Source organism: Nannobrachium achirus (assembly GCF_963921795.1).
Source record: "Nannobrachium achirus genome assembly, chromosome: 19".
NCBI lineage: Eukaryota > Metazoa > Chordata > Actinopteri > Myctophiformes > Myctophidae > Nannobrachium > Nannobrachium achirus.
The window spans coordinates 20407837-20433876 of NC_137826.1; the positions used below are offsets into that span (position 1 = coordinate 20407837).

General features: G+C 42.2%; 1 protein-coding gene across 1 annotated transcript; it reads left to right on the plus strand.

Moving 5' to 3' along the window:
* Positions 1–947: 947 nt before the first annotated feature.
* slc43a2b (solute carrier family 43 member 2b) lies at positions 948–26040 on the plus strand (the record flags this gene model as incomplete). The annotated part of the gene is made up of 14 exons (XM_080748439.1): positions 948–1107; positions 9566–9881; positions 10189–10244; positions 10973–11049; positions 15048–15140; positions 15729–15862; positions 18248–18447; positions 19220–19363; positions 19749–19766; positions 20983–21115; positions 23434–23566; positions 23761–23834; positions 25248–25371; positions 25879–26040. The coding sequence occupies 14 exons, from the start codon at positions 948–950 to the stop codon at positions 26038–26040; spliced, it is 1824 nt and encodes a 607-aa protein (XP_080604565.1).

A 26040-nucleotide genomic window follows, 5' to 3' on the forward strand; every position in this document is an offset into this window, starting at 1 on the left:
TACTTACTACAGTCTTTTTTTCACTCCCTATCAAATGTCTTTGCCAAAAAATAGCCGATCTACAATCTCACAACGTGTCGCAACGCAACACGTTGTGAGCTTGTAGATCTGCTATTTTTTGGCAAATGCTCCGCCCCAGGATAATGGATTTTGATTATCGCGATAATATTGTAAATCGCGATTTCTTTTGTCACAATAATCGTGATATTAAATGTTCTTATCGTCCCATCCCTACTTGTTACACTCTCCCTGTGAAACTCCTCAATGCCAGGTGAAAAGAAGCAGCTGGAGGCTCCATGCTCGGAGGAGACATGTGGTTGTTAGATACCCCCTCCCTAAAGACCAAACAGTATTTGGCACAGTGACAGGGAGAGAGGTACAGTCCACGTGCACAAAGAAAAAAGGAATCCTATTTTGTTAACTTAACTCTGAAAGTGGCCAAGTTTTTACACTCTCAGAAAATAAGAATTAAATATTCACTTGAAATCCGTAGTGTTAATTTGATTGTGATTATATAACATTTGACCTTTCTGGGGCATTTTTTTTACACCCTCAAGCATTACATTAGCACTGAAGGTTTTGTTGTGCACTTAATCCTTGTCAGTGCTGTACCTTCCTTGTGTTGTGTTAGTGATCAAAGTTCAGGGCCTTTATCTTGTGATCTTATAGTGCTGGAAGCAGCTTCTGCCCAGCCCTGCATGACTTCAGCAATAGGGAGAGACTAAAACCTCCCCTTTCCCCTGCTTCTGCTTTTCTCTCCACAGATCAGTGACTAACGGTCCTTTCATCCCGAGCCTCTGTCGGGGAGGGTACGAAACTCCTCCATCTTCCCCTCCTCTGCCTCCTATACTCTGCCTACCTGTTCTCTGTCGCTTGTCTCCCCCACCCCCCTCTGGGTCTCTTCTTGCTCCTCTGTTCCTCCGTCTTAAGTTTCTATCCCGGCAATCATGGCTCCGACCCTGGCTACGGCGTTCGGCAGGCGCTGGTTTATGGCGGTGACCGCCATCATCGAGAACCTGCTCTTCTCCGCTGTGCTCCTGGGATGGGGTTCGCTCCTCATCATGCTCAAGTCCGAGGGTTACTACTCCTACATGTGCAACGAGGAGGGTGAGTCAGAACCACCAGCTAAAATGTACTGTCAGCTCTCTGGTTGTTAGTCTGAATCTATGATTCAGTCTAAGAAGATAGCAGGGGCTTTACTGATATCCCTCAAACCACCGGTGCTCATGAAAGGGAATACAATGAGCAAAAGAGGACGAAATGTGCCACAGAGCACCAAGGCAAAAAAATCCATAAAAAAAACACCAACGCGTTTCGGCAAATGCTTTCTTCAAGGTGTTACTGAACAAAGACAAAATGTAGGCCTAATTATAACTGGTAGGCCTATCATTGTGTCCTCTTTGGCTCTATGATTCAGTCTGTTCTATGACAGACTGAGCGCTTCAAAGGATTGAAAAAGTCCATGCAAGAGTCAGCTCTAGGCCCATGAATTCCAAGCAGAAAGTCATGATAAGATAAGAGAGAGGAAGAATTGAAGTAGAATCAACACACTATTAGGGAAATCAAGTAATGTTGAAAAACATAGGCTTATGATGTATGTAAGAAGAATTTAGGCCGCAAAGAGCAACTCAGTACCCAAGCTGCCGGGTTCCAATGTCACAGGTGCATGTTTGCATTTTCAAGATTTAACAGAAAAAACATTAAGAGGGAGCAATTGTACGTGTAGGGTGTGTTTGAGTGCATTCATGTGAGCATACGTGCATGTGTGTGTGTGTGTGTGTGTGTGTGTGTGTGTGTGTGTGTGTGTGTGTGTGTGTGTGTGTGTGTGTACTCATACTCATGTATCTGTGTGTGCACATGTGTATTCTACTTGTGTGTGTGTGTGTGTGTGTGTGTGTGTGTGTGTGTGTGTGTGTGTGTGTGTGTGTGTGTGTGTGTGTGTGTGTGTGTGTGTGCGTGCGTGCGCCTGTGTGTGCCTGACTGCCTGCTCACGTGTGAGTGGCTGGTTATTACGTAACATGTCTTCATCGAAACTTGAACAGTGCTATCAGCGCTGTCTTCCAGACATGTAGAGAATGCATTGTCTGGATGAACCCATTTAGTGCTTTGAATGGAACTTAAAACCACTGCCATTTTACCTCCCTGGTAAAGGGAAGACAAGTGTCTTACAAAGGGGGGCCTGAGGGAATATTAAAGGGAAGAGGAGAGGGGGTGGCTAGAGTTGGTTTAATTAGATACAATATATCACAGAAAACTCTCACTACAGTAAGTGTTTTATGTGAAACTCCAAAAGGTATATCTTAATCTCTTTATATACAGTATATGGCCTATCAGAGGTTTCTGTACTTTACATGTGATTCATTAATCCATGTGGTTCCCTGATTTGAACAATAATTCTTAGGGGTCACGTTTATTGCATATCCATTTTTTCTTCAACTACAAAATCATATTTTCCAGAAATAACCAAGAAATACCAAATCCCTTTCTACTGAACGATTGCTTAAGTAAAAGGATTATGCTGGAATGAGTGGAATCTGCCAATATTCAATACTTTTTTTTATCAGAGCTTTGTTGATTGCTTAGGGGAATCTGTCCTTTGGACGAACCCTGCACTGTCCGACTCCTTTGTCGGAATTGGAAATGGAGTAATGGAAATAACAAGGACAAGAAAAATACAAAGTCCATCAATTAAAATAGCAGATCTACAAGTTCAGCTGAGAGTTTGTAGCTCAACTACTTCGATTTTTTTAAATAGGACTTGAGTAAGTGATTATTATTATATTTTGAGCTGAAAGGGTTTCGGAACCACTGCTATACAGTACTTAAGAGAGACTTTATAAAAGTGCCTTATCAAGATAAGAACAATAACATTATAATTTACATGATTATTGCAAATAATAATTTACAATAATTATGTAAATGCTTCAGAGTCAACAACATAACTAGTTCCTACGGTATGACACAGCAGACGGCATCGATTCAAAGCAATAACACAAACAGGACTAGGGAGCTGATTGTTGGATTGATTTGCAAATATTTGACTGACTGGAGTTGTCTGGCATTCTGTAAGTCTGTCGTCAGCCTCCACTTCTCTTGTTCCCACAAGTAAAGGCCAGTTCACACCGGGTAGGGCTAGGTACATTGACGATAATGGGGACGGCTGTTTTGACACTCACTGTTCGCAGCCAGTGTAGGCTACATCATAATGGCCTTAAGCTGTGAGTGTTTCGTTATGTACAATACAAAGAAATGCCAGTTGATGTATAGTGGGGTTTTAGGCATGTGCGGTACATACACAGTGAGGCATGTGCCCCTCCTGTCCAAGCTCCTGTACCTCCCACATACACACACTTCCCTACCCCTGAACTACTGTATCTCCCTATCCCCTTTCCTACTGGCCTTCTAGTAAAAAAATAATAATACAAAGGAGAGTGGACTGCCCACTCTCCTTTTACAAAAACTACAATGGCGTGATTGATACAGACAATGGCTCCAGTCAGGGCATGTTTTTGGAGAAAGATAAGCTGACAGCGGGGCCACGGAAGAGAGACGTGAGAAAGTGGAGGCGAGGGCCGATGTGCCAGCCTCATTGTCGTGACCTCAGGTGACATCAGAGGAGGAGGAGCAGCCTTCAGCCTCCTGTCTTGGTCGTTCTGTGCACGGCAGAGCGAACACACACACGTTGCAGCTTGACACCTGGAGCCATGTTGTTCAGTCTCCGCCATTGCCGGCTTATCTTCACGTTGGTTTACACAACTGATTTATCTGACTGGCGATTTGCAAATGCATGTTTTTCTCCCGCTAGCGGTGATAATATTTTATAGTCATCTGCGATGCAAAAGCCCCACCCTACTTCATTGATTTTGTTAACCGCCAATAAGCACAAAACCATGGCATCACAAGTGGCATTGATTGCACCCAAGATTTTAAAAGCAAAACAACACTATCTTCTATAGACCACTTTTTAAATGTTACAGCACTTCAGTATTTGTGTATTTGTTCAGTGGCAAGGATTAACCTGACTTCACAAGTTAAGTTCACGATGCAGCTTCCATCTGGGATCGGTCAAGCCCAACCGCTTAAAAAGCCCCTGTCCCTTTTTTCAAGTTACTTGGCAGGTGATTGGATCTTGGACTATCTGTCTATCACATGCTCACTCCAACCGATCATATTGACGTGTTTACATGACATATAGTAGCTGCAGCAGGAAGGTAAACACTAAACGCATGCTTGTTTTTCATGCAAGGCTTTGCGTCTGTATTTTGGACTGTTCACCCCAAAAATGACTTATTTTCTATCAATTACACACAAATTTATGGAGATTTTTCTGTTTTTGACTAAGCCAATAATTCTATGACCAGTGGAGTCTCCATTGAGTCTCCGCCGGTCATCAAATTATTAGTCTAACCTAACGCGGCACATTCTATGCTGCCCGGCGGATCTCGCCGGTTCCTCCGGCGTCTCTAAATGACGTGGAGGGTGACATGACTCCTGCTGCTGTCCGCTTTGAATAAATGAGGAAGTGATCCGCGGTGGAAAACGAGTGATAAATCATAGCGATTTTATAATTATAATGGATAAGCCTAAACAAACAAGTTCACATGAACAATACTGATGTAAAATAAGATATCTGAACGGCTACATTTATTTATACAATTAAAATGTTATGAACCAGGCAACCAGCACAGTTATAGGGGGGCTTGCCCAGGCTTATTTTTCTTCCGATCGCCAAAATAAGCCAGGGTTTCCGAGGCTATCAAATTATTGGTATGGAATAATGCTACAGTACAAACACTAAAAAATTCCAGGTTTTTATAGATGTTGATATTTGTGATATACATGTAACGGGGAGACAGAATCCCAAACAGCGGCACTTTTGCTCTGTTTGAACCGTTGAGTAGCAGACTCAAATGCTAAACCCACATGTGGTTGAGTCATAGGTAACTTCCTGGATCATAGGCCAAGTCAGCATAAATGTGTTCTGATGACATCACAAATAGAGAACAGAGAGAAAGAAGCGCCCACTCAGCTGCTCTCCAGCATGTGACATGAAGCAAAGACAGATCAGCAGGTTGTTTTCTTGGAATGACTGGTAATATGGAGGAGGGTCAATGTCTACTAATGCTGATAAAGATAAATGAGAAAGAGAAAGAGAGTGAGGGTGAGAGTGATTTGCAAGTATAAGCACCTCCAAGTCTTTTAGCCTATCAAGTTATTCTCAAATATTACATTGTAAATCAATAAGACCGACAGCAGACCCATTGTCAGAGTCATAGGTTAAAGGAACAAGTGACTCGAACAAGTGGCTAGAAATGTCCCACTGAGTTGTACCAACCATTATAGACTGAATGGATGAATAGTGAACTACGTAAGACTGCATCATTGTCTCCACCAGCCGAAGGCATGGGGGAGAGTATGTTTTCCCCTTCGTCCGTCCGTGTGTCCGTGCGTGCGTGCGTCCGTCCGTGCGTCCGTGTGTCCTCGCAGTTTGTGTGCAGCTAATCTCAGTCGCCGTTGGCCCGGTCGCTGCCAAAGTGAGCACACACATTCCCTGGATGCCAATCTAGAATCTCTGCCCTAAATTTTTCAAATGGGCCTTTTCTAGCGCCACCTAGTGGCCGATGTTCGCAAGACACATTTCTGTGCACTACTCTTACAGATTTTGTCCAAAAATCCTACAAATCGGTAGGCAGTATCTCGACAGTCATGTGATCGATATGGATTTGTCCGATTTTTCATATTCCATCCTGATTGGCTAAGATTGGCTTCCAAAGTTTGTAGGATTGAGCCGTTTTGATCAAAATGCCTCAAATCCCAAACGCAAAGTGCAATTATCACGAAATCGCGCACACACGTTCCCACTAGGTCGAGGAAGAAATGCCACTTCAAATTTTTGAAATCAGCCTCATGGTGGCGCTATAACAGGCCCATTTGTGGTTTTACCTATAACTCCACCGATCAGTTTCAAACTTTGTAAGCGCACTCCCTAGAGGCTAAGGATAAACCTTTGCCCTGCATTTTTCACATCAGCCTTTTATAGCGCCACCTTTGGGCCGACTTATGTAAAACACATCTTTGGATATTACTCCTTGAGATTTTATCCAACAAAGTTTGTAGGATTGAGCCGTTTTGATCAAAATGCCTCAAATCCCAAACGCAAAGTGCAATTATCACGAAATCGCGCACACACGTTCCCACTAGGTCGAGGAAGAAATGCCACTTCAAATTTTTGAAATCAGCCTCATGGTGGCGCTATAACAGGCCCATTTGTGGTTTTACCTATAACTCCACCGATCAGTTTCAAACTTTGTAAGCACACTCCCTAGAGGCTAAGGATAAACCTTTGCCCTGCATTTTTCACATCAGCCTTTTATAGCGCCACCTTTGGGCCGACTTATGTAAAACACATCTTTGGATATTACTCCTTGAGATTTTATCCAAAAATCACGCAAATTGGTACACAGTATCTCTATAGTCATGTGATCAAGTCCGATCTGTCTGATATTTCATATTCCATCCTGATTGGCTAATATTAGCTTCCAAAGTTTGCAGGATTGCTCCGTTTTTGAACAAAATGCCTCAAATCATCAACGCAGCTTGCGATTACCGTGAAATTTGCCACACATATTCCCACTAGGTCAAGGAACAAATGCTACCTTTTTCACATTGGGCTGTTATAGCGCCACCAGCAGGTAGACTTTAGCAAAACACATTTCTGGAACACAATGCTTCAAATCATGCATGCAGTGTCTGATTGCCATGAAAGATCTAAGCCTAAGGTGACAAACATATGCCACCCTTTTTACATTGGCCTATTATACAGTAGTACCGCCAGGACGCACACCCTGGTGGAGACCTGTGCTCGGAAGAGCACTGCTTCTAGTTTATTATGCTCCATACAAATGGAAAAAACGTAAGGACTCTCTGAAACTGGAAAGATGGGCTTCCATGTCATATCACCATGCTGTGTGTCAGATGTACCCACTAGCGACATACTCTATTAAACACACTATCACATTATCATAAACTACTAATAAAGTATGAGCTGATAATTAATACGGAATGTTAGTGCTTTCCGTGGACTTTGGACAATGTCCTGTTCTTCTTTTCTCTGAGATTTCTCCTCCTTTATGTGTGTACTAAGCTTTCAGACACGTGCAAAATGATCATATACTGTAGCTACCAATGGAGCGGTTTGCTGATGGTACCAGCTTTGAGCTATGTTTTTCTTTTTTGATCAGAGGTTTTATATGGGAGGCATGAGGTGGTTACACCCATCCGTCATTTCTCTGAACAAGTGCCTCTGTGGCTTTGGGCCATTCAAGGAAACTCTGTACGTCTGTAGCTTAAATGCTTGTCCAATTCCATCTGCTTTCTGTACACAACACCAGGCTAAACTAATACTGTGGTTCCCATCCACTCTTCCTCTTTGAAACCTGTGCCGGAGTGTGAACTGGTTTCTGAGGAAGCTTTTAACGCTTTGTTCTTAACCACGTCATGACATTTCGCACAGGGGCTACTGTATCGCACAGCACACACTTGACTCCAGTCAGCACTTGGACAAAGAAATAGAGACATGCTGCCATGGGGGTGTAAGGGAAACCAATAAATGCTTGGACACAAAGCAGGGAACTGTGGAGCAAACTGAGGAGGGAACCCTCACCCCTTGTTCCCTGAACGGTGAACACCTATTAGGTTTAAAACCTAACAGTAGTGCACAGGTGTTCTGCCGCAAATCAAATGAAGCCTTTAAAGTTGATGCAAAAAAAAAGCAGTGTTGGAACAGATTGTTAATTGAATAATATTGCACAGTTTCTGACCTACGCCATCATCATCACGCCACAAATTCTGGAATCTACCAATCAGCTGGTAGACACAAAGCCACAATCAGAATTCACGTTTGTGAGAGTCAACAGCTTGTCCTGTGGCAGTAAGAAGTCATTTCTGTTTTCTAAGATAGCAACATAAGAAAACGAGGCTTGCCTGGGCCATAAAACACCACCAGTGGACTAGGGCTGTCACAATTATTACATAATCGTCTAATCGTGATTATTTGACATAATCATGATTATTTTTCATAATCGTTTCCATGTCAAAAATAGTGGAAATAGCAGATCTACAAGCTCACAACGCGTCGCATCGCGACGCGTTGTGAGCTTGTAGATCGGCTATTTCCACTATCAATGTTCTTTTTTAAGTATAAAGTTGTCAAATATGTCAGTAATTTCTTCGTATATTTAGGTTATGTGTCATATCTACCATGCAACTTCAAAGCCTAAAAGCCAAACAGAAATGTAATAATCAACGTCAAAAACACAATTAAATCGCTAATCGCCAATTATTTGAATGACAATTAATCGTCATGTAAAATGTCATATCGTGACAGCCCTACAGTGGACTACCAAATCTGCTAGCTAATGCCAGCATGGTCATGTTTGGGATGCAGTCTGCTGGCTGGCCAGGAACAGTCCCAACCCCATACTGGTTACACACGTTATTCATTTCTTATCTACTTTTCTGAGTTCAGTTATCTTTGCCCTGTGCTTACTGTTTTTATGATGTACTGTATTACGCCAGGGCAGCAGTTTGTCTTTGTCTTTATCCACTTTGTGTTCTTTTTGTTGCATATACAAGGTCAAGGTTGTGGCTCCTTTTGTTGCTTTGTCAGTGCCAGTAATGACTGAGTCAAGTATGATGACAATGTGTGAGCTGCACATGCACAGTCAAGGACATAGGATTTATGCACAAGTGTGTGAGCACGTGTGAGAGAACTCAAAATGGAACGTGTGTGTCTTCACTGTATGCACATCTGTGTGTTTTGTGGTGCACAGTGTACACATGGCGACCTGCTTATGATGTAGCAGGACCCTGTGAATAAGCAGAGCTGGCACCCTTTGGCCTAAATGTATGCTCCGTTGCACGTCGGTGCTGCTCGCCGAGTATAGCAGACTTCTCACACCGCATCACAACCGTGGCACATTATGAGCTTGTAGGTCTCCTATTTTCAACATGTGACAAGTATGAATCAGGCGCACGTGCGTGCACACACACAAATGCTGAGCTAAACCTCGCACAATCCAGCCATCCTGTCCTATGCACGTGCAACACCATGATGTAAATCACGTCTCTTTATCAGGCAGGCAAATGAGGTTCATGACTTCTGAGGAGAACAGTCAGCGCCCTGCCAAAAGATTTCACACTTCACAATCAAAGGCAGAATCAAGAAACACATGAATGCCAAGTATTATACTAGAGGTTTGGGCCCTCACAGTTATGTCGCACTGCCAACCGACTGATAACCTATGCACATACTGTATAATATATGGAGATCTGTGTATGTGTCATCTGTCAACTTCTGTTGGCATGCTGATCCATGTACACTTCTACTGACTCACTGAGTATTTGGGTTATTTTTTATGCTATGTTGATTAATTGAATTTCCTCAATGGAAACAAGTTTGGGGTTATCATTTTAGACCAAACGTATGGCTGTATTTGTGCTTTTGCATTTCTGCATTTCTGTCTAAAAAAGTATTCAATAAATCAATGAAGCTCCGTCTCTTCAGGTAACAGCTCCTACCACAACCAATCCCTGCCGATGGTGACCCATCCAGCCGATGAAGAATACGGCGACTACATCTTTGACGAGGAGCTGCCCCAGGGCGCAGTGGTGGGTCTAGGGGACGGCGTGGAGATGAGGCCCCTGGATCATGTGCCCATAGACGGGCACACGAGGATGAACGGCTGGCTGATCTGTAAGGAGCAGGACGAGATGCTGAACCTGGCCTTCACCGTGGGCTCCTTCCTCCTGTCCGCCATCACGCTGCCCCTCGGTATCGTCATGGACAAATACGGACCTCGTAACCTGCGACTGCTGGGCAGGTAAAGCCGGCCATAGCATTTTTAACCACTCAATCCCTCTAGTTCTACTGAAATGGACTCTGGCCACTTCTTTCCGTTAACACCAAATCCTTTCCCCCAAAATAGCCGATCTACTAGCTCAAGACGCGTCACAATGCAACACGTTTTGAGCTGGTTGATCTGCTATTTTTGGCGAATGTTCCCCCGAGCATAGGCATGTTGAGGTTCAAGTGGAAGATGCTGTTAAATGTTTTTTCTAGGTTTCTTTAAAGATTTTTATAGGAAGATACAATATGAGTTTGTGTGACATGATGTTATCTCTCTTTAGTACATGCTTTGGTTTCTCGTGTCTGCTCATCGCGTATGGAGCCTACAATCCTAATGGTAAGTGGAGTCTGATTTGATGATTTGCGACATTTGTGAGGTGTTCAATATATTTGATGTGGATGTTTATAAATATACAGAGATTTTTATAAATATAATTTCACTTTATAAAATATATTTTCTCTAATTTAGAAACATCCAAAATGTGTATTGTTATATATTATATATTATTCTGTGAATTGTGTTAGAGAGTATTTTATTAGTTTGTATGTTTAGCTGTAAGCATTATTATTATTATTATAAATTAAATATTTGAAAACAGGTTAATGATGATTTAAACATTTCAAAGAAGATCATGAAACCTTATCCAGGCATTATTGTCAGTGTTGCCAACTACAGGTTGAAACTGTTCAACCTGCAACGCCCCAAAACAAATGACATCAACTGTACACTGAGAACTGATCAGCCTATCACAGACAAATACAACAGCCACACTTTGTTTGATTTTCTTTGGTGTGCAGTGGCTCACAGCAATGTGTTTCATTACTTTGTGTACCAGCGATTCCCAACCTGTCGTCGACTGGGGCCGGGTTCCAATGATCCAAACTAAAACACAATTGATTGATCATTAATATAAAAACACGCTCTGAAAATGCAGGCGGCAAACACATCTGACCACTTATCAGATAAGTGGTCAGATGAATGTTCACCCCCAGATTAGGGACGCTAGGGTCCATGGCATTTGTTTAATTTATTTGTAATCTGATTGTATCTGTTTTAATTCACAGAACTTTCTGTGCTCATATTCATCGCTCTGACTTTCAATGGCTTTGGGGGCATGTGCATGACTTTTACCTCTCTCACGGTAAGTCTGTGTGTTCATTTCAAATGTTGACAATAGGCAATCTACAAGCTCACAGTGTGCAGCATTGGCATCGCAATGCACTGTGAGCTTGTACATCTGCTATTTTCACTATTATTTATATTTTTTGAAAGATTTCTGGAAAGTCTTGTTTTTCTAAATGTCTACATTTCAACACAGCAATGCATTGATGTTAAAAAGTAAATGTACTTTGTAAGTTGTAGTTTTTAATACTTAAAAGCATGTACTTTGAATACTTATCTTTTTTGGAGCGGTGTGCTAGCACAGCTCCCTTTGTGTGGCTTTGTGTGTCCAAATTGTGTTGGTCAGCACGGCGGCATATGCGCATGCACGGACTTTTACCGTGTCCAAATTGTGTTGGTCAGCACGGCGGCATCTGCGCATGCGCGGACTTTTACCACACACACACACACACACACACACACACACACACACACACACACACACACACACACACACACACCCGTGATAGCCGCTAGAGTGGAGGCTCACGAAGCATGCAGCCACCGTAGCGAGCCACGGGCAATCAAGAATTGACACATGTCAATATATAAATTGGTGAAAAAAAAGTCAGGGACTATTCTATTCTCTTCCCCCTGCCACGGGAGGTTAATGTTGTCAATCTGTGGGTCAAGACCCGCAGAGAGGTCCCCAAAATATGTATATTCAATATTCAATTATATATATATATATATTTACCTGGAACTGCTCAAATTCACCGCTCCACTTCGAACCGAGGTTTGATTTTTTTTACAAGTGCTTTGACTGAAGTACACATGTGACTGAGCAGTTTTCACTTGTACTGGGGTTGGGATCTTTGTCCACTACTGCTGTTATTCCTGTGTTGTTGTTTTGTTTTTCACTGGCTGCCCTGTGGTGTACTCTGTCCTCCTGACAACAAGACACATCCTGACTTTGGACAGGAGGAGTGCGGGGAGGGAGGGAGGATGGTGTGGTTCATTATCACTCTTCCAATAAGAAATCCATCCTCTCTCCCTGTTGTGGCTTGATAGGGACAACATGAAAGCTTATCCCTTGTTTATTTGTCTGTCTCCCACAGTTTCTCACTCACTCACACACACACACACACACACACGCACGCACGCGCGCACACACTCACACATGCGCGGCGCGCGCGCACACACATTAAACTCACTCGAGAACAGGGAGGCAACTGGAGAACACATTGGGATCAAATTCCTGATTCAGAGCTGCATCTTGTGTGTAAATAAACAGAATTCATTTGCAGTACAATGAATTCACAGTGAATCCAAAGTTCTATGCAGCAGAAATCTGTGATGTCACTGAATTCAAGTCTTGGCAGGGAGGGTTGCTCAGGTTTGAGAAGGAATACCAATTATTATTGTCCAAGGTCAATCGTCAGACTTATAAAAACATCAACATAATTAATTATGTACCTTTCAAAGCAACTTCACAAAGTGAAGTGAAATATTGCTCCATTTGTAATGTACACTTTCTGAGTTAAAGGCCGTAAGAGTCCCTTGCGTTCTTACGTAACTTCCTACTGTCTGTAACTATCACTCATTCAGCTCGGGACCCCTTGGAACCCTGTCAAGGATCCCTGGGGTTCACGGTCCCCACGTCAAGAACCATTGAAATTGTGTGTCAATACACAATTGAACTTAAAATCTAAAATGAACCTAAACAAGCATTAAAATAAATAAATAAAAGGAAACAGAGAAGCTTGGTAGGATTCACTCAAGTTCACAGGGTCAACACGCTCCTTTCTTTCCTTCCTTCACGGTCCTCTGCCCCCCCTTTCATTCTCCTGTCCCCTATCTCTTTTGTATCAGTGGTTCAGTCTGCAGTGACCCACACCACAATCCTGGGTTGTACCATGGTGACGCCGTTCACAAGAGAGGGGTGCAGTGCCAGTAAATCTCCCAATAAACTGCTCACTTGCCGCATCGCTTTAGGGCTCTGAGATTCATCCCTATTATGTCCTTCTGTAACTGTTGCACCTAAATCTCCCTCTACTAAGTTCATGCTTTGTTTGGACAGTATTAGTGGCTGCCCCCCTCTGTCAGTGATAAAGGGAAAAACATGAATTAGGGGACTGTTTTTGTTCTACGGTCTCCAGAGTGTTTTTCCTGCATGGGTGTTGAAACCGTTTTGTGCTTCTCTGTTACCTATTAAACACCCTTCCCTCGCTCTTCCCTGTTGCGTTGATGTACTCCTCAAATGTCAGGTCAAGACCAACTTTATAGTGTTAGAGGACGTCTCATGCTTCAGGAAACAGTGACTGGTCTTATTAGAGAGAGAAGGGAGGGAGAGAGGGGAGAGAGATAATACGCAGGCGAGTGAGAGAGAGAATGGGGACAGAGCGACTGAGAATGGGGAAAAGAGAGAATTGGGACAGAGAAACAGAATGGGGCAAGAGAAAACGGGGAGAGAGCGGAAGAGAGAAACTGTATATCAAGGGGGGGAAATGCAAATGAAAAAAATGGTGAGAGGTGGTAGTTGAGTAATATATATATATATTTTTTTCATGTTAGGATGTGTTCAGCACCTCTGTAGCAGGTTAATAATCATCAATATTCATTAATCTATCTGGGGCACACTGTCGTTAGTCCGTCATGCCCTGCTGACTGCAGTGTTGTTGGCTAACAGACAGTGGCCCTCAGGGGCCATATTATAGGGCTCAGAGCTCCCGCCAGCCTGGTCAGGTCACCTTTCCGCTCCAATATAACAGATAAGCTAGTTTAAAGTGTATTAGAAATACTTGTATGTAACTTTTGGCACTGACAGCAACACTGCATTAACCACATTACCTATTTTGGGCAAATGTTCAAAAATAGTTTACTTTTTTCTTATATTTTTTATGTTTTCAAAGATTTTCACATTTTCTCAAAATGTTCTTAAAATAGACAGTCTACAAAGCTCACAACACTTATTTTACTGTGTAGATGCAATCATTGCTACTTGGGTGTGCATACATTATACCCTCTCTCCCCTTCAAATTTAGACTCTTTCTCTCCTCTCACACTGTCTGTGTTATCCCCCCCCCCCCCCCCCCCCTCTCTCTCTCTCTCTCTCTCTCTCTCTCTCTCTCTCTCTCATAGTTATGTAATTGAGTGTTGGTCCTTGTTGTTGATCAGCCGCTTGAAGACAGAGCAGTTTGTGAATACCTTTGTAATTGCCCCACACACACACTAGTGTCTGTTTTCCCTCTCTTCCCGTCAGTTTTTCTTCCATTCTCTTCAAAGACATGGGAATAACAGCCTCTGAAAAGAGGGGGGAAACATTGCTACTTATCTTACCTAGATTGATTGTTGACACGTCTCTCTCGGCTTTCACACTCTCAACTCCTCCAGTTTGATCAGTGTGTGTGTGTGTGTGTGTGTGTGTGTGTGTGTGTGTGTGTGTGTGTGTGTGTGTGTGTGTGTGTGTGTGTTTCTCTGGTGGCCTTTCAGCCGTGCAGGCGTGCTACTAATTACTTGCCTCAGTGTGGGCACCCTAGTGTCACAGGGACCAGGGTACCGTAGCCCCCTTGTCTGTCACCAGCCAAATATAGCACACCATGTTCTTCTCTCTGGACATAAAAGAAACAACAACATTGTCCTATTATTGAAGACTTGTTGTGAACTACTGTAGACAGACTCCAAATGAAGGAAACATTTTCATGTCAATGACCCCAAAATGGACACCTATTATTAAAGAGAAGATTTCACATATAACAGATCTACAAGCTGAAAACGTGTCGCTCCATGACACCTTTTGAGCGTGTAGATCAGTTTTATTTGAATGGCTGAAATATAAAATGGACCCCTGAAAGCCAATACATGCTCTTTCCGATGGTGATATATCTACAAATGTACATCATTTTTAACTTCTGATGTGCAGTGTCAGAACCCCACTTTGAGAACCAGTGCAGTAAGTTATAGGGTTGATGTTGATATAACACAAAAGACAAATCTGTTGTTTCACAGCTTCCCCTTGTTTCTCTTTCTCCTCCATAGCTGCCAAACATGTTTGGGGACCTGCGCGCCACCTTCATTGCCCTGATGATCGGGTCCTATGCATCCTCAGCTGTCACATTCCCTGGTCTTAAGGTAACAAACAGCCCATAGTTACCATAAAATAAATGGTATTCATTAAAAACTAATCCTGTGCCCGGGGGTGTGCAATGAGGGATTGAATGTAGGAGTCTCATAATGTTGGAGAACCCAGACCGCTGCCTGTTGGGCAGAATAGTGTCAGAATAGTGGCATTTATTTAGCACGTATTGAACGATTACAAAGTGTAACAATTATACAATTGTAAGCCTTATTGAGATTAAGCCAGAATTATACGTGGCATGCCATGGGCTGAACATAGTGTGTCAAATCGTGGGCATGTAGATCTTCGGATTGTTGTTGTAAAATTCCATTATCTAGTCTTTATCTTTATTAATAAATGAAAATATTTTTTCCCCTTTAAGAAGATACTCTAGCTCATTTCCTTGAGTGTTGTTGTTCTTTCATCCTTTCATCTAGGCCTAGTATAATAGAAATGTGCAAATCTTATTTTATTGTATTTTATTATATATTTTCAGATACACTGAGGATCCCTTCATATGAAATATACAGTACGATATATACTGTAATTCGGCTTTGACATGAATGTGCAGTAGTTGACTGGACCTGATCTTTTGTGTGTAGGTGCTCTATGACCTTGGTATACCCTTTATCACCATCCTGGTGGCTTGGGCGGCGTGTTCCGGGATCGTCTTCTTGAACTGCTTCTTGAACTGGCCCCTGGAGCCCTTCCCAGGACCAGAGGACATGTGTTACACGTTAGTATCTATTTTATCATCTTGCAGTCTGCAGGGAGGCTGGCAGTGTTTTATATATCCAGAATATACATATTATTTACATTCAAAGTACCACGAGTGAACATAAGGTGTAGTATAGCAAGAACTGTACAAACGAGCCTTCAACCTATTTCTTTTTGTTTTCTTTTTCTTTCTTTATGTTCCTTGTATCTCATATTGTTTTTTTTAAAGCTCCTTTGATTGAGAATTCTTGTGCAATATGTGCAACGAAGCATGCAGTGTAATGGCAGGTGAAACTCCAGGTCAAAGTCAGACTGCTGATAAATAATGTAGCAGAGGTCAGCTAAACTCACTCCTCTGGTGGAAATGTTACCCTCACTAATCTGACCGCATGCTTAGGACAGTGATGGAAGTACTCACATGTTTTAAATATACTTAAAGTACCAAAAGTAAAAGTAACCATTGTGCTTAATGTCCAATTTCACATGTTAAAAATGTATAAAAATGAAAATACATTGCGACACATTGTGAGCTTTTAGATCTGTCATTTTCAATTGCCGAAATAGGACTGAAGTGGTTAGTGTGTTTGTAATAATAATCAAAATCTACAAAGTAACTATTAACTAACGTTTTCATGTAATTTCCTCTAAGATGTAATAGATTAGAAGTAAAAGTTCAGAATTTTGCGATGCGTTGTGAGCTTGTAGATCGGATATTTTTTGCCAAAGACATTTGGTAGAGTTTATTTATTCTTTATTCTAAAAGGACTGTATCAAGTACGTTATTTCCAGGTCGTTTTACTCATTTAAATGGAACCGGATATGAAGCTCGGCAAATAAAAGGTGAATTGGTCCCAGTGCATGACGGAGGACGATTTCACGTTAAATTTAAATCTCCGCGATACGATTATTGTGAATGTTTTTATCACGATAAACAATAATATCGTTTATCGGCCTCGTCCCACGTCAGGTGCACACAAGAGTGTGGAGTGCAATTTAACTTCCTGTTTTCCTAGTTGTCATTGCGAATATACAGTACAGTGCTGACAAAACAAAGACCGTCAACTTATCCACACATGTTTATGACGAGACAGGTTCATGTCAATCCAAAGATTTTTCAAAATGTACTGAAAGGGGTAAACGGATAAGAAAGATCAATTGTGCACAGATGAACCTCGTGCAATGGTGAACAAAGTACGCAACAGTACTTGAGTCAAATATTACTCAACTACAAGTGAAAGTTTCTCAGTCAATTTTCTACTGGAGTTCTTGCTTTTAAAAATGCTCAAGTATTCAAAGTTTTTATGTAGGCCTATACGAAATTACAAATTACATTTTCTTTTTAACTTAAAAAAATACTATTTTCCAGAATGTTTCCAAAAATATCAATCGTGAAAATTGCTGATATTCAAGCTCACAACACGTTGAACTTGTGTTATAAGTATCCAAAAATACAAATACCTGAGTACAAGTACAGCATACTTAATGTTCTTTGTTACTGTCAACCACTGACCTTGTGGCTCTGACAAACTGCTCTCCACCTGAACAAGCTCAGTCTTGCTCCTGATTGCTACTGTACAACAGCACAGCCCTCTGGTAGGCCACAGAACTACAGGAATACAGTTAGAATGGGTTCAAATACTGTAGTGTACAAGAATGGCTTGAAATACATTTAGAACATTTTCTCTCTATCTCTCTCTCTCTCTCTTTCTCTCTCTCTCTCTCTCTCTCTCTCTCTCTCTCTCTCTCTCTCTCTCTATATATATATATATATATATATATATATATATATATATATATATATATATATATTCCTCTCTCTCTCTGTGTTGAGATGGAAACACAAGGAAACATTGGATAATATAGAAGAGATGGGTAAGGTGGGACTTGAAAAGGAGGTAAAGCAGGACATGCTGCTTCCATTCCAACATGGTCTTGTAGGTGCAAACAACACAGGTATCAGAAGTTTGTCAAACGGCTCGTATATAAAGTGATATATTTTTATGTCCTACCGTAACACTTTGTCCTAAGTATTGTAGTATAGGGACCTACATACAGTAAGTATCACAGTATGTGGACCTGCAACATGAAATATGACAAGGGACATCAACATTACAGTTTTTTGATGCTCCTAAGCCACAAAAAGGAGCCAAATCCACAGAAGAAGCACCATTGTTGGCTCCAACACACTCTCATGACTTCTTGCACGTCCTGGGACCTAGGGTCGTAACAGTGTATAGCTAAAATAACTCATTTGTTACCACCATGTGTGATGTTTCGGTCGTCAGCTCATCACATTACACGGTGGGATTACATTTTTGGCCTCTACTCCCTCCTTTGACACACTCTGTTCTTGTTCTCTTTCACTCCCCGCCTCTCTCCCACCTCCTTCACCTCTTCATCACAGTATCAAGGTCAAGTTCAGCTGGATGGGCTTCGACCACAAGATCACAGGGAAGCAGTTCTACAGTCAGGTGACCACCGTGGGACGCCGTCTCAGCGTGGGTCACAGCCTGAAGCAGAACAACGAAGTGGCCGTGAAAGAAGGCAACAAGCTCTGCCTCTCCACCATGGACCTGGAGGTGGAGTGCAAGCCCAAAGATGAATGTAAGGATAATACAGTCCTTAGTCATCAGTCGTAGATCCTATACAATATATAGACAATGAACACATTGAAACATTAAAATGAATTAACATACCAATATTGAACTTCCACTCTGGACACCAAATAAGAAATAAGAACCAAATCGTGGTTGTCTCTCTCCCTGATCCACTATCGTTAGCTAACTTTATGTTAACTGCAGCAAACAAACGAACAAACCAATTTTGTATTTAATTTTTATGTTTTATTTTTGTATTTTTTTACTTAGTTTGTATTTGCAGATTTTCATTCACAGTTATGGTCACAGTGCATGGGGTTCATATGTAACATTTTCAAGCATCTTATTCCAATCTATTCATCAATATCCATCATTGTTAGAGGTATCATCTTGTTGGGTTCTATATTCAGTCCATTTCTCCCATCTTTCGAGGTCTCATGCAATCTCAAGTTAGTTTCTCCATTATAAATATCTCCTCAACAATGCTCAGCCACTGCTCACAAATTGGAGGATCTGCTTGGTACCACAGCCTTGTAATTGCTTTTTTACTATAGCTGCCAATAATATTTTAACAAGTACATATCTGTGTATTATCCAAAAAAAAACATTTCATAGGGTTCACTAAAAAGAAACCATTCCCTCTGTGTGTGTGTGTGTGTGTGTGTGTGTGTGTGTGTGTGTGTGTGTGTGTGTGTGTGTGTGTGTGTGTGTGTGTGTGTGTGTGTGTGTGTCTGTGCGTGCGTGCGTGTGTGCGTGCGTGCGTGTGTGTGTGCGTGCAGCTCAGTCCTTCATGCAGACCATCACCACACCCATCTTCATCCTCAGTCTGGTCACCATGTCCATCACACAGCTACGTCTCATCTTCTACTTTGGAGCCATGAATAACATCCTGGAGGACCTCTCTGGTGGAGACCTCAACACAGGTGTGTGTGTGTGTGTGTGTGTGTGTGTGTGTGTGTGTGTGTGTGTGTGTGTGTGTGTGTGTGTGTGTGTGTGTGTGTGTGTGTGTGTGTGTGTGTGTGTGTGTGTGTGTGTGCGTGCGTGCGTGCACATTCATGTGCATTTGTGTGCTGGTCTGAATGTAACACAGTCTGATTAATCCCATAGATGTACTTAATGTCTTATATAATAAATAAATGAATACAGCAGTTAAGCACATTTTCTGCTGCACAGGCCGTTATTTAATGGCATTTTTAACTAGTTTGGTGTTGCATGCAAGACTACAGTGGTCTGCTTTAGTAAGAAGCAGTGATTATGATTCATGATGTCAGACCAACTGGACTCACTGGGTTATCATTTGATTTGCAGTGGAGAGAATGGAGCTGGGTAAGACTATAGTAGATAACATTTAGCATTAACACCAGTGTTCACTTTAAACCTGTGGTTTTCAACCAGATTTCCCCTGGACCTCCTTTTTGCGTCTTTCATTACGTAATGATCAAGCAATGGTTCTCAAACTCTTTAATTTCAAGGACTCCCCAGTTTGGTGTGCATTAGGACCGGAGGCCCCTATAACTTTGAGAGTGTACAAATGGAACCAAAAGGACACGTAAGGTCCATTTGGTTACTGACTTGTAAGGGTCCATTTGGTTCCTAACCATCAAAAACTTAGCTGGGGATTACCTGGAACCCCCTCAAGGACCCCTGGAGCCTGGACCACACTTTGAGAACCACTGATAACACAATTGTCCTCAATGGAACATGACCCCACTTTGGGGTCCCGGCCCGCTGGTTGAAAAACATTGTTTCAGAGTTAGCATTTAACCATAGCATTTGTGATTACAGACAATGATGTTTCAGTAGAGTAACTCTAGCCAAGTTCACCATCACCGTCTAACACTGTATTAGACACACTGTAATAAACCTTTCATTTAGACATTAACTGTACATAACTTCACTCCATCTCAACCCTTGTTTATTGTCCTGTTAATGGTCTGTCTTGGAGCTTTAAATGAAACCTCCTGAAAAGAGGATTTGCAATGCAGTAGTACTTATTTTACTTTATTTATTCATTTGAGCGGTGCTCCTGGAACAGGAGCTATAGCTCCAACATCTGGCTTTGTCCGGTCAAAAACCAGGGGCAAAACCTGTTAAAAAATGTCCTGTCCGGGGCTTAAGTAAACTGAAGCACGGCTACATCAGGCCTAGATATGGCCTACATCCTAGCACAAACAGCTCAAAGTTGGGCTATAGTACTCCAGCTAAAATAAGCTTTGAAATAACCTCTCTGTGCACGTCGATTATGTTGTGTTGAATTGGTTATAGATCAAATCCCACCAGAGCATTCTTCCTGTGCATGCATTCCATTACACCGTGTCCCTCTCAACTGTCAATCACCATACAGCAAACATACAAAAGGGAGAGGATTGGATCCACCACTCACCTTTATTAAAATGGCTTTCCCCACCACACATGTACTATCTCCCTGACCCCTCTGTTTCTGTACCCCCAGTCACCAATCAATCATTTTCTCTCCATCTCTCCTCTAGTCACAGCATTCTCTCTTTCTCTTCATCCTGTTCTGTCTCTGTCTCTTTTCCAGTGAGTCTCTACTCCTCCATCTTCGGCTTAATGCAGCTGCTGTGCTTGATGACCACCCCAGTGATCGGACAGATCATGGACTGGAAACTAAAGGAATGCGATGACGGAGAACAAGAGAAGGAGCCCTCCAGCAAGTGAGTCACTTTCATCTCTTAAGTCCAAATGGAAAGACCAAGTAAATGGTCAAAGTAAGTGGCGCATTTCTTTAGCGCCTTTATCCAAAACACTTTACAATCACCCATTCACCCACACATAAAGCGTGAAAGAAGGTTTTAGAGTGTAATAAAGTCCATATGATTATTATTGCGACCGTCAGGTTGCAAGTTACTATGACAAACTCCATCGGCTGTCTGTCTGTCTGTCTGTCCATCTGTCCGTCACGTCACACTTTTGCCCTACTCTTATCTCCGGCACCGTTGCCCCTATCCATGCCAAACTTTGAAAACACACTCCTTGGATGGCAACTCACAACCTCCACCCCATTTCTTACATGGCCCTTTTCTAGCACCCCCATCTGGCCGATTTTCTTCTACAGATTTTGGCCTAAAATCACGCAAAGCGGTACACAGTATCTCTAAAGTTATGTCATCAACATGGATCTGTCCCATTTCCCATATTCCCTCCTGATTGGCTACGATTCCCTTCTAAAGTTTGTGTATGCGACCTCGCGATTAGGGAGTCTTACTGGTTATTATTATTTTGTATTTATTTTAGGCTGTTTTATTAACACATCTGGTGCCAACCCCGAGTTTCCCGAGTTTGTATTGATACCAACGCTGTGCCAACCCCGAGTTTCCCGAGTTTGGGCCGTTTTTGAATTTCTTTTTTTTTTTTTTTTTTCAATTTTTTTTTTGGACCTCCAGAAATGTATTAGGCATGATCGCGATCGCGAAATTGCATGTTTAACCCCCATACCAACCCATTCTTTCAAACATGGCAGCCATGTTTGTTTACATCTGAAGAAAACATAATGGCCCATAAATCATGAATGCCTGAACGGATTTCCAAGCGGATTTTTTGGTTTGAAAGCTGTGAACAGCATCTACACACGTGGTGCATCATCTAGGCATGGGCGTGCACTTTTTACACAATTGCACAATGGACGACTACCGGCTCCGCCCCCTCCAAAAGCTGCCTCCGCCACTATCACAGCGCGCCGCTATTGGCTTCATTCACTTCAATGGGAAATACGGCGGATTGTACACACATTTTACACATTAAATATTAATTCCGTTTTGGACCCAGAGCTTCGAAATCTCTTCCAATCCATCAACAAGGCCTGGATCTGCATTGGAAAAAATATTTAGACCTTTACACTTTTAAAACAATACGACATAGGAATATATAAGGTCGCAGCAGAGGAATAAGGAACATGTCCATGATTGCTGGACCACAGAAAGCCGTTTCAAACCAATTTAAATATGAATGGACTGTATTGGCCTAAACGACAATAACCCATGACTACAAACACCTTATTTGTTATGTTAAATAGCAACTGATATGTAATGTACGTCTGTGAATGTCTGAATGAACAGGGGTAGCGACGCGAAGTGTTGTATTTCAACTCTGCTTTCGACTGCAGGCTGTGGGTAGGGGCGTCACAAGGGGGGGAAAAGTGGGACTGACTTACCAGGGCCCACGGTGGAAGGGCCTTAATTATTTTAGACTTTATCGATTGAAAAATAGCAGATATACAAGCTCATAGCGCGGCACTGAGTGCCACGCTGCGAGCTTGTAGATTTGCTATTTTTGAAATCCCACGATGAAGAACATTCATGTGGGCCCACAGCGAATCCTTGTACCCAGGGCCCAGAATTTGATGCGACACCCTCTCCCTCTGCAGCTCGGCAGCTAAACTTGTCAGGAATCGCGAACATTTCACGCCAGAGATATCAAATGTTATAGATAAGATTTATAAGCAATCGGCATGATAAGAAACATGTAGCCTACATTTGAAGCAGTTTATTCTGGTTGGTTGTTTGTGTAATGGAGAGTAATAGCCTCTAAACTAATCAGTGAAAAGTGAAAACGGTATAGGTCCAGCAGACAGGCGATTTCCTCATTCTGCTGTTGCGTCCTTATATATTCCTTTGTCGTATTGTTTTAAAAGTTTAAAGGTCTACATATTTTTCCAATGCATATCCAGGCCTTTGTTGACGGATTGGACGAGATTTCGAAGCTCTGGGTCCAAAACGGAATTAATATTTAATGTGTAAAATCCGCTGTATATCCATTCAAGTGAATGGTGCGGCTGTGATTCTCGTCGGAGGTCTCGGCGGAGAGGTGGGGGCGGAGCTCCCGGTAGTCATGAATTACATGGAAGTCTATGGTAACCATGGCAACGCGAGACATTGAAGAGAAAAAATCATTGCAACATAAGTGTTAAATGGCAGTCAAGTTAATCTAAATCTTTCTTTCCTGTAATTTGACCCTGTCTCTTCCCACAATCCAGGGGCGAGCCCAAGAAAAAGCGCAGAGACAGAAAGATCCAGAAGGTGACCAATGCCTTGCGAGCGTTTGTCCTCACTAACATGCTATTGATAGGATTTGGAGTCACCTGTCTCGTGCCCAACCTTCCTCTGCAGGTGAGCGGTCCACTTACTTTGAATTGGGACATAAACGTTCATAAATGGCCTTATTGAGTAACAGAATGTAACCACAGCTGATGGCCTCCAGATAGACTTTCAAGGCTATTAAATGGCTGAATGAGTCACAAAATGACCGAATTAGTCATTTTTTTGTTACATTTCATTAATTTGCTTCTTTTTTGTTTCCTCAGGTTGTGTCCTTCTTACTGCACACTGTGGTCAGAGGATTTGTCCACTCTGCTGTCGGCGGTCTCTACGCTGCTGTGTAAGATGAATGCACGCACGCACGCACGCACGCACACGCGCACACACACAAACACACACACATACACACACACACACACACACAGTCACAATACAGTAAACACACAAGAATCCGTACTCAATTCTTGTGCTTATTCTTCAGATATGCTCAGGCACCAGGAACCTTTAATGCAGTTGATTTAATTACATTTATTGTTTTAGTTACATAATACTGTTTGCATAGTTATTGCACAAAGATATAGATAATGTCAGCAGAATCAGGTCAGGCCATTGTCCGGTGTTGGCCTTTCACACATGTAGGAAACAGCTGGAGAATATCAGTTTCAGATACGTTCACACATACTGTAACAGTAAATATTCTGTTTGATAAGGTGAGGGCCGATGGTAGACGCACATACAGTATTAGCAACTCCCACAGCATGAGGGAGATGCACCGAGCAAATGTGACCTTTTTAATTCATTTTCTTCCATGAAACATGACAGATTTGAAAATGAAATATGTCATATATTGTTTGGAATTGAAGTGACAAGCAGGTACAAGTAGTGAAATGTTGGCCTACAACATAACAGCTCAGCATGTTATCAACAGTGCTGACAAAGTGCTGACATGGAGACTCTGGAGTCTGCTATCTAGAACAGTGGTTCTCAACCCTTTTACCCATGACCTCCCAAAACAATCATATTTGAACTGGTGACCCCAACACCCCGATAAGCACTTGGAATGTAGGACTTGAGGCATTACATTTTGTTTCACCCTACGGATAAATATTGTGAAAATATCAGATCCATGAGCTCACAAGAGCGGCTATTTTCACAATTATTTCCTCTTTCTTATATTATTTGACAATTCTGCCAATGCTTTACCAGTTTTTATAGTAGAGTTTGTTGATTACCTTTTTCTCCCTTTTCTGAGGTATTACAAATGTCTTAAAAATCCTTAAATTGTCACGTCACTTCACTGTTGGAGACCCCAAAATCTTGTAGGGACCCACCCGCCTTGGGGTCCTGACCCACAGGTTGAGAACCACTGATCTATAGAATGTTAGTGAGCAGAAAATATGTTTGTTTTATTATGAGTCAGATTCATAACAGCAAGTTTCGAAGTGCCATCACACTGAACAAAATGCTTGATTCTCGTGACCCAAATGTTTAGTAGAATAACTGACGCATGCTGAGAAAGTAGGATAACTGAGTAGGTTTATTGTTCTTCATATTTAGATAGTCGAGTGTAGAGAGACAGGAAACCATGGGCAGAGAGAACAGAGACACGCAACTCAAGACCAGGATTCCAACACGGTTCCTCGCAGCTCACAAGGAGCACATGGTCTTTGCACAAAATGGCTGAGCCACCAGGCTCCCCAGAATGACTGAGTTTAATAGCAAACTAACTAATAATTTATAACTTTTTCTACAGCTATCCTGCAGATCAGTTCGGTAGTCTAACAGGCATGCAGTCCCTGGTCAGCGCTCTCTTTGCTCTGCTGCAACAGCCCCTGTTTATGGCCATGATGGGACCCCTGGAGGGAGACCCACTATGGGTAAGAATACACACAAACTGTACTGTACACATACTGGACACTGCTACAGTAGCAACAGGAACGTAGTCCTATGTACTATACGAGTACAGTGTCTGAACATTTTTATAAAATGTGGGGACATTGGAAGGGAGACAAACACTCACATGCGCGCACGCACACACACTCTCTCTCTCACTCTTGCTCTCTCTCTCTCACACACACACACACACACACACACACACACACACACACACACACACAATATACAACTTTGGCATTCAGGAGAAGTTTAAGAAACATGAACCCCAATCAACCGACAACAAAGTGAGTGTTCGAGTAATTTGAGAGCTAGGAAAACAATGTCCTTCAAAGTAACAAGTAGAATCTAGAAATCACTCTTTCTTTCTTGCTCTCTTTCTCAAACACACACTTGTGTGCATGCACACACTCACTCATATGCACACATGCACGCACACATGCACACACAATTTCCAATGGGTTCACTAAAACGAAACATTTTCCCACCAGGTGAATGTTGGACTTTTGGGAGTCAGCATGCTGGGCTTCCTTCTTCCTCTCTACCTGGTCTTCTACAGACGCGCGCTCTACAGGGAACAACGCGAGAAGGAGAACAACGCCAAGATCTACTTGAAAATCAACGGCTCTGAATTGCCTGAGGCCTATGTCTAG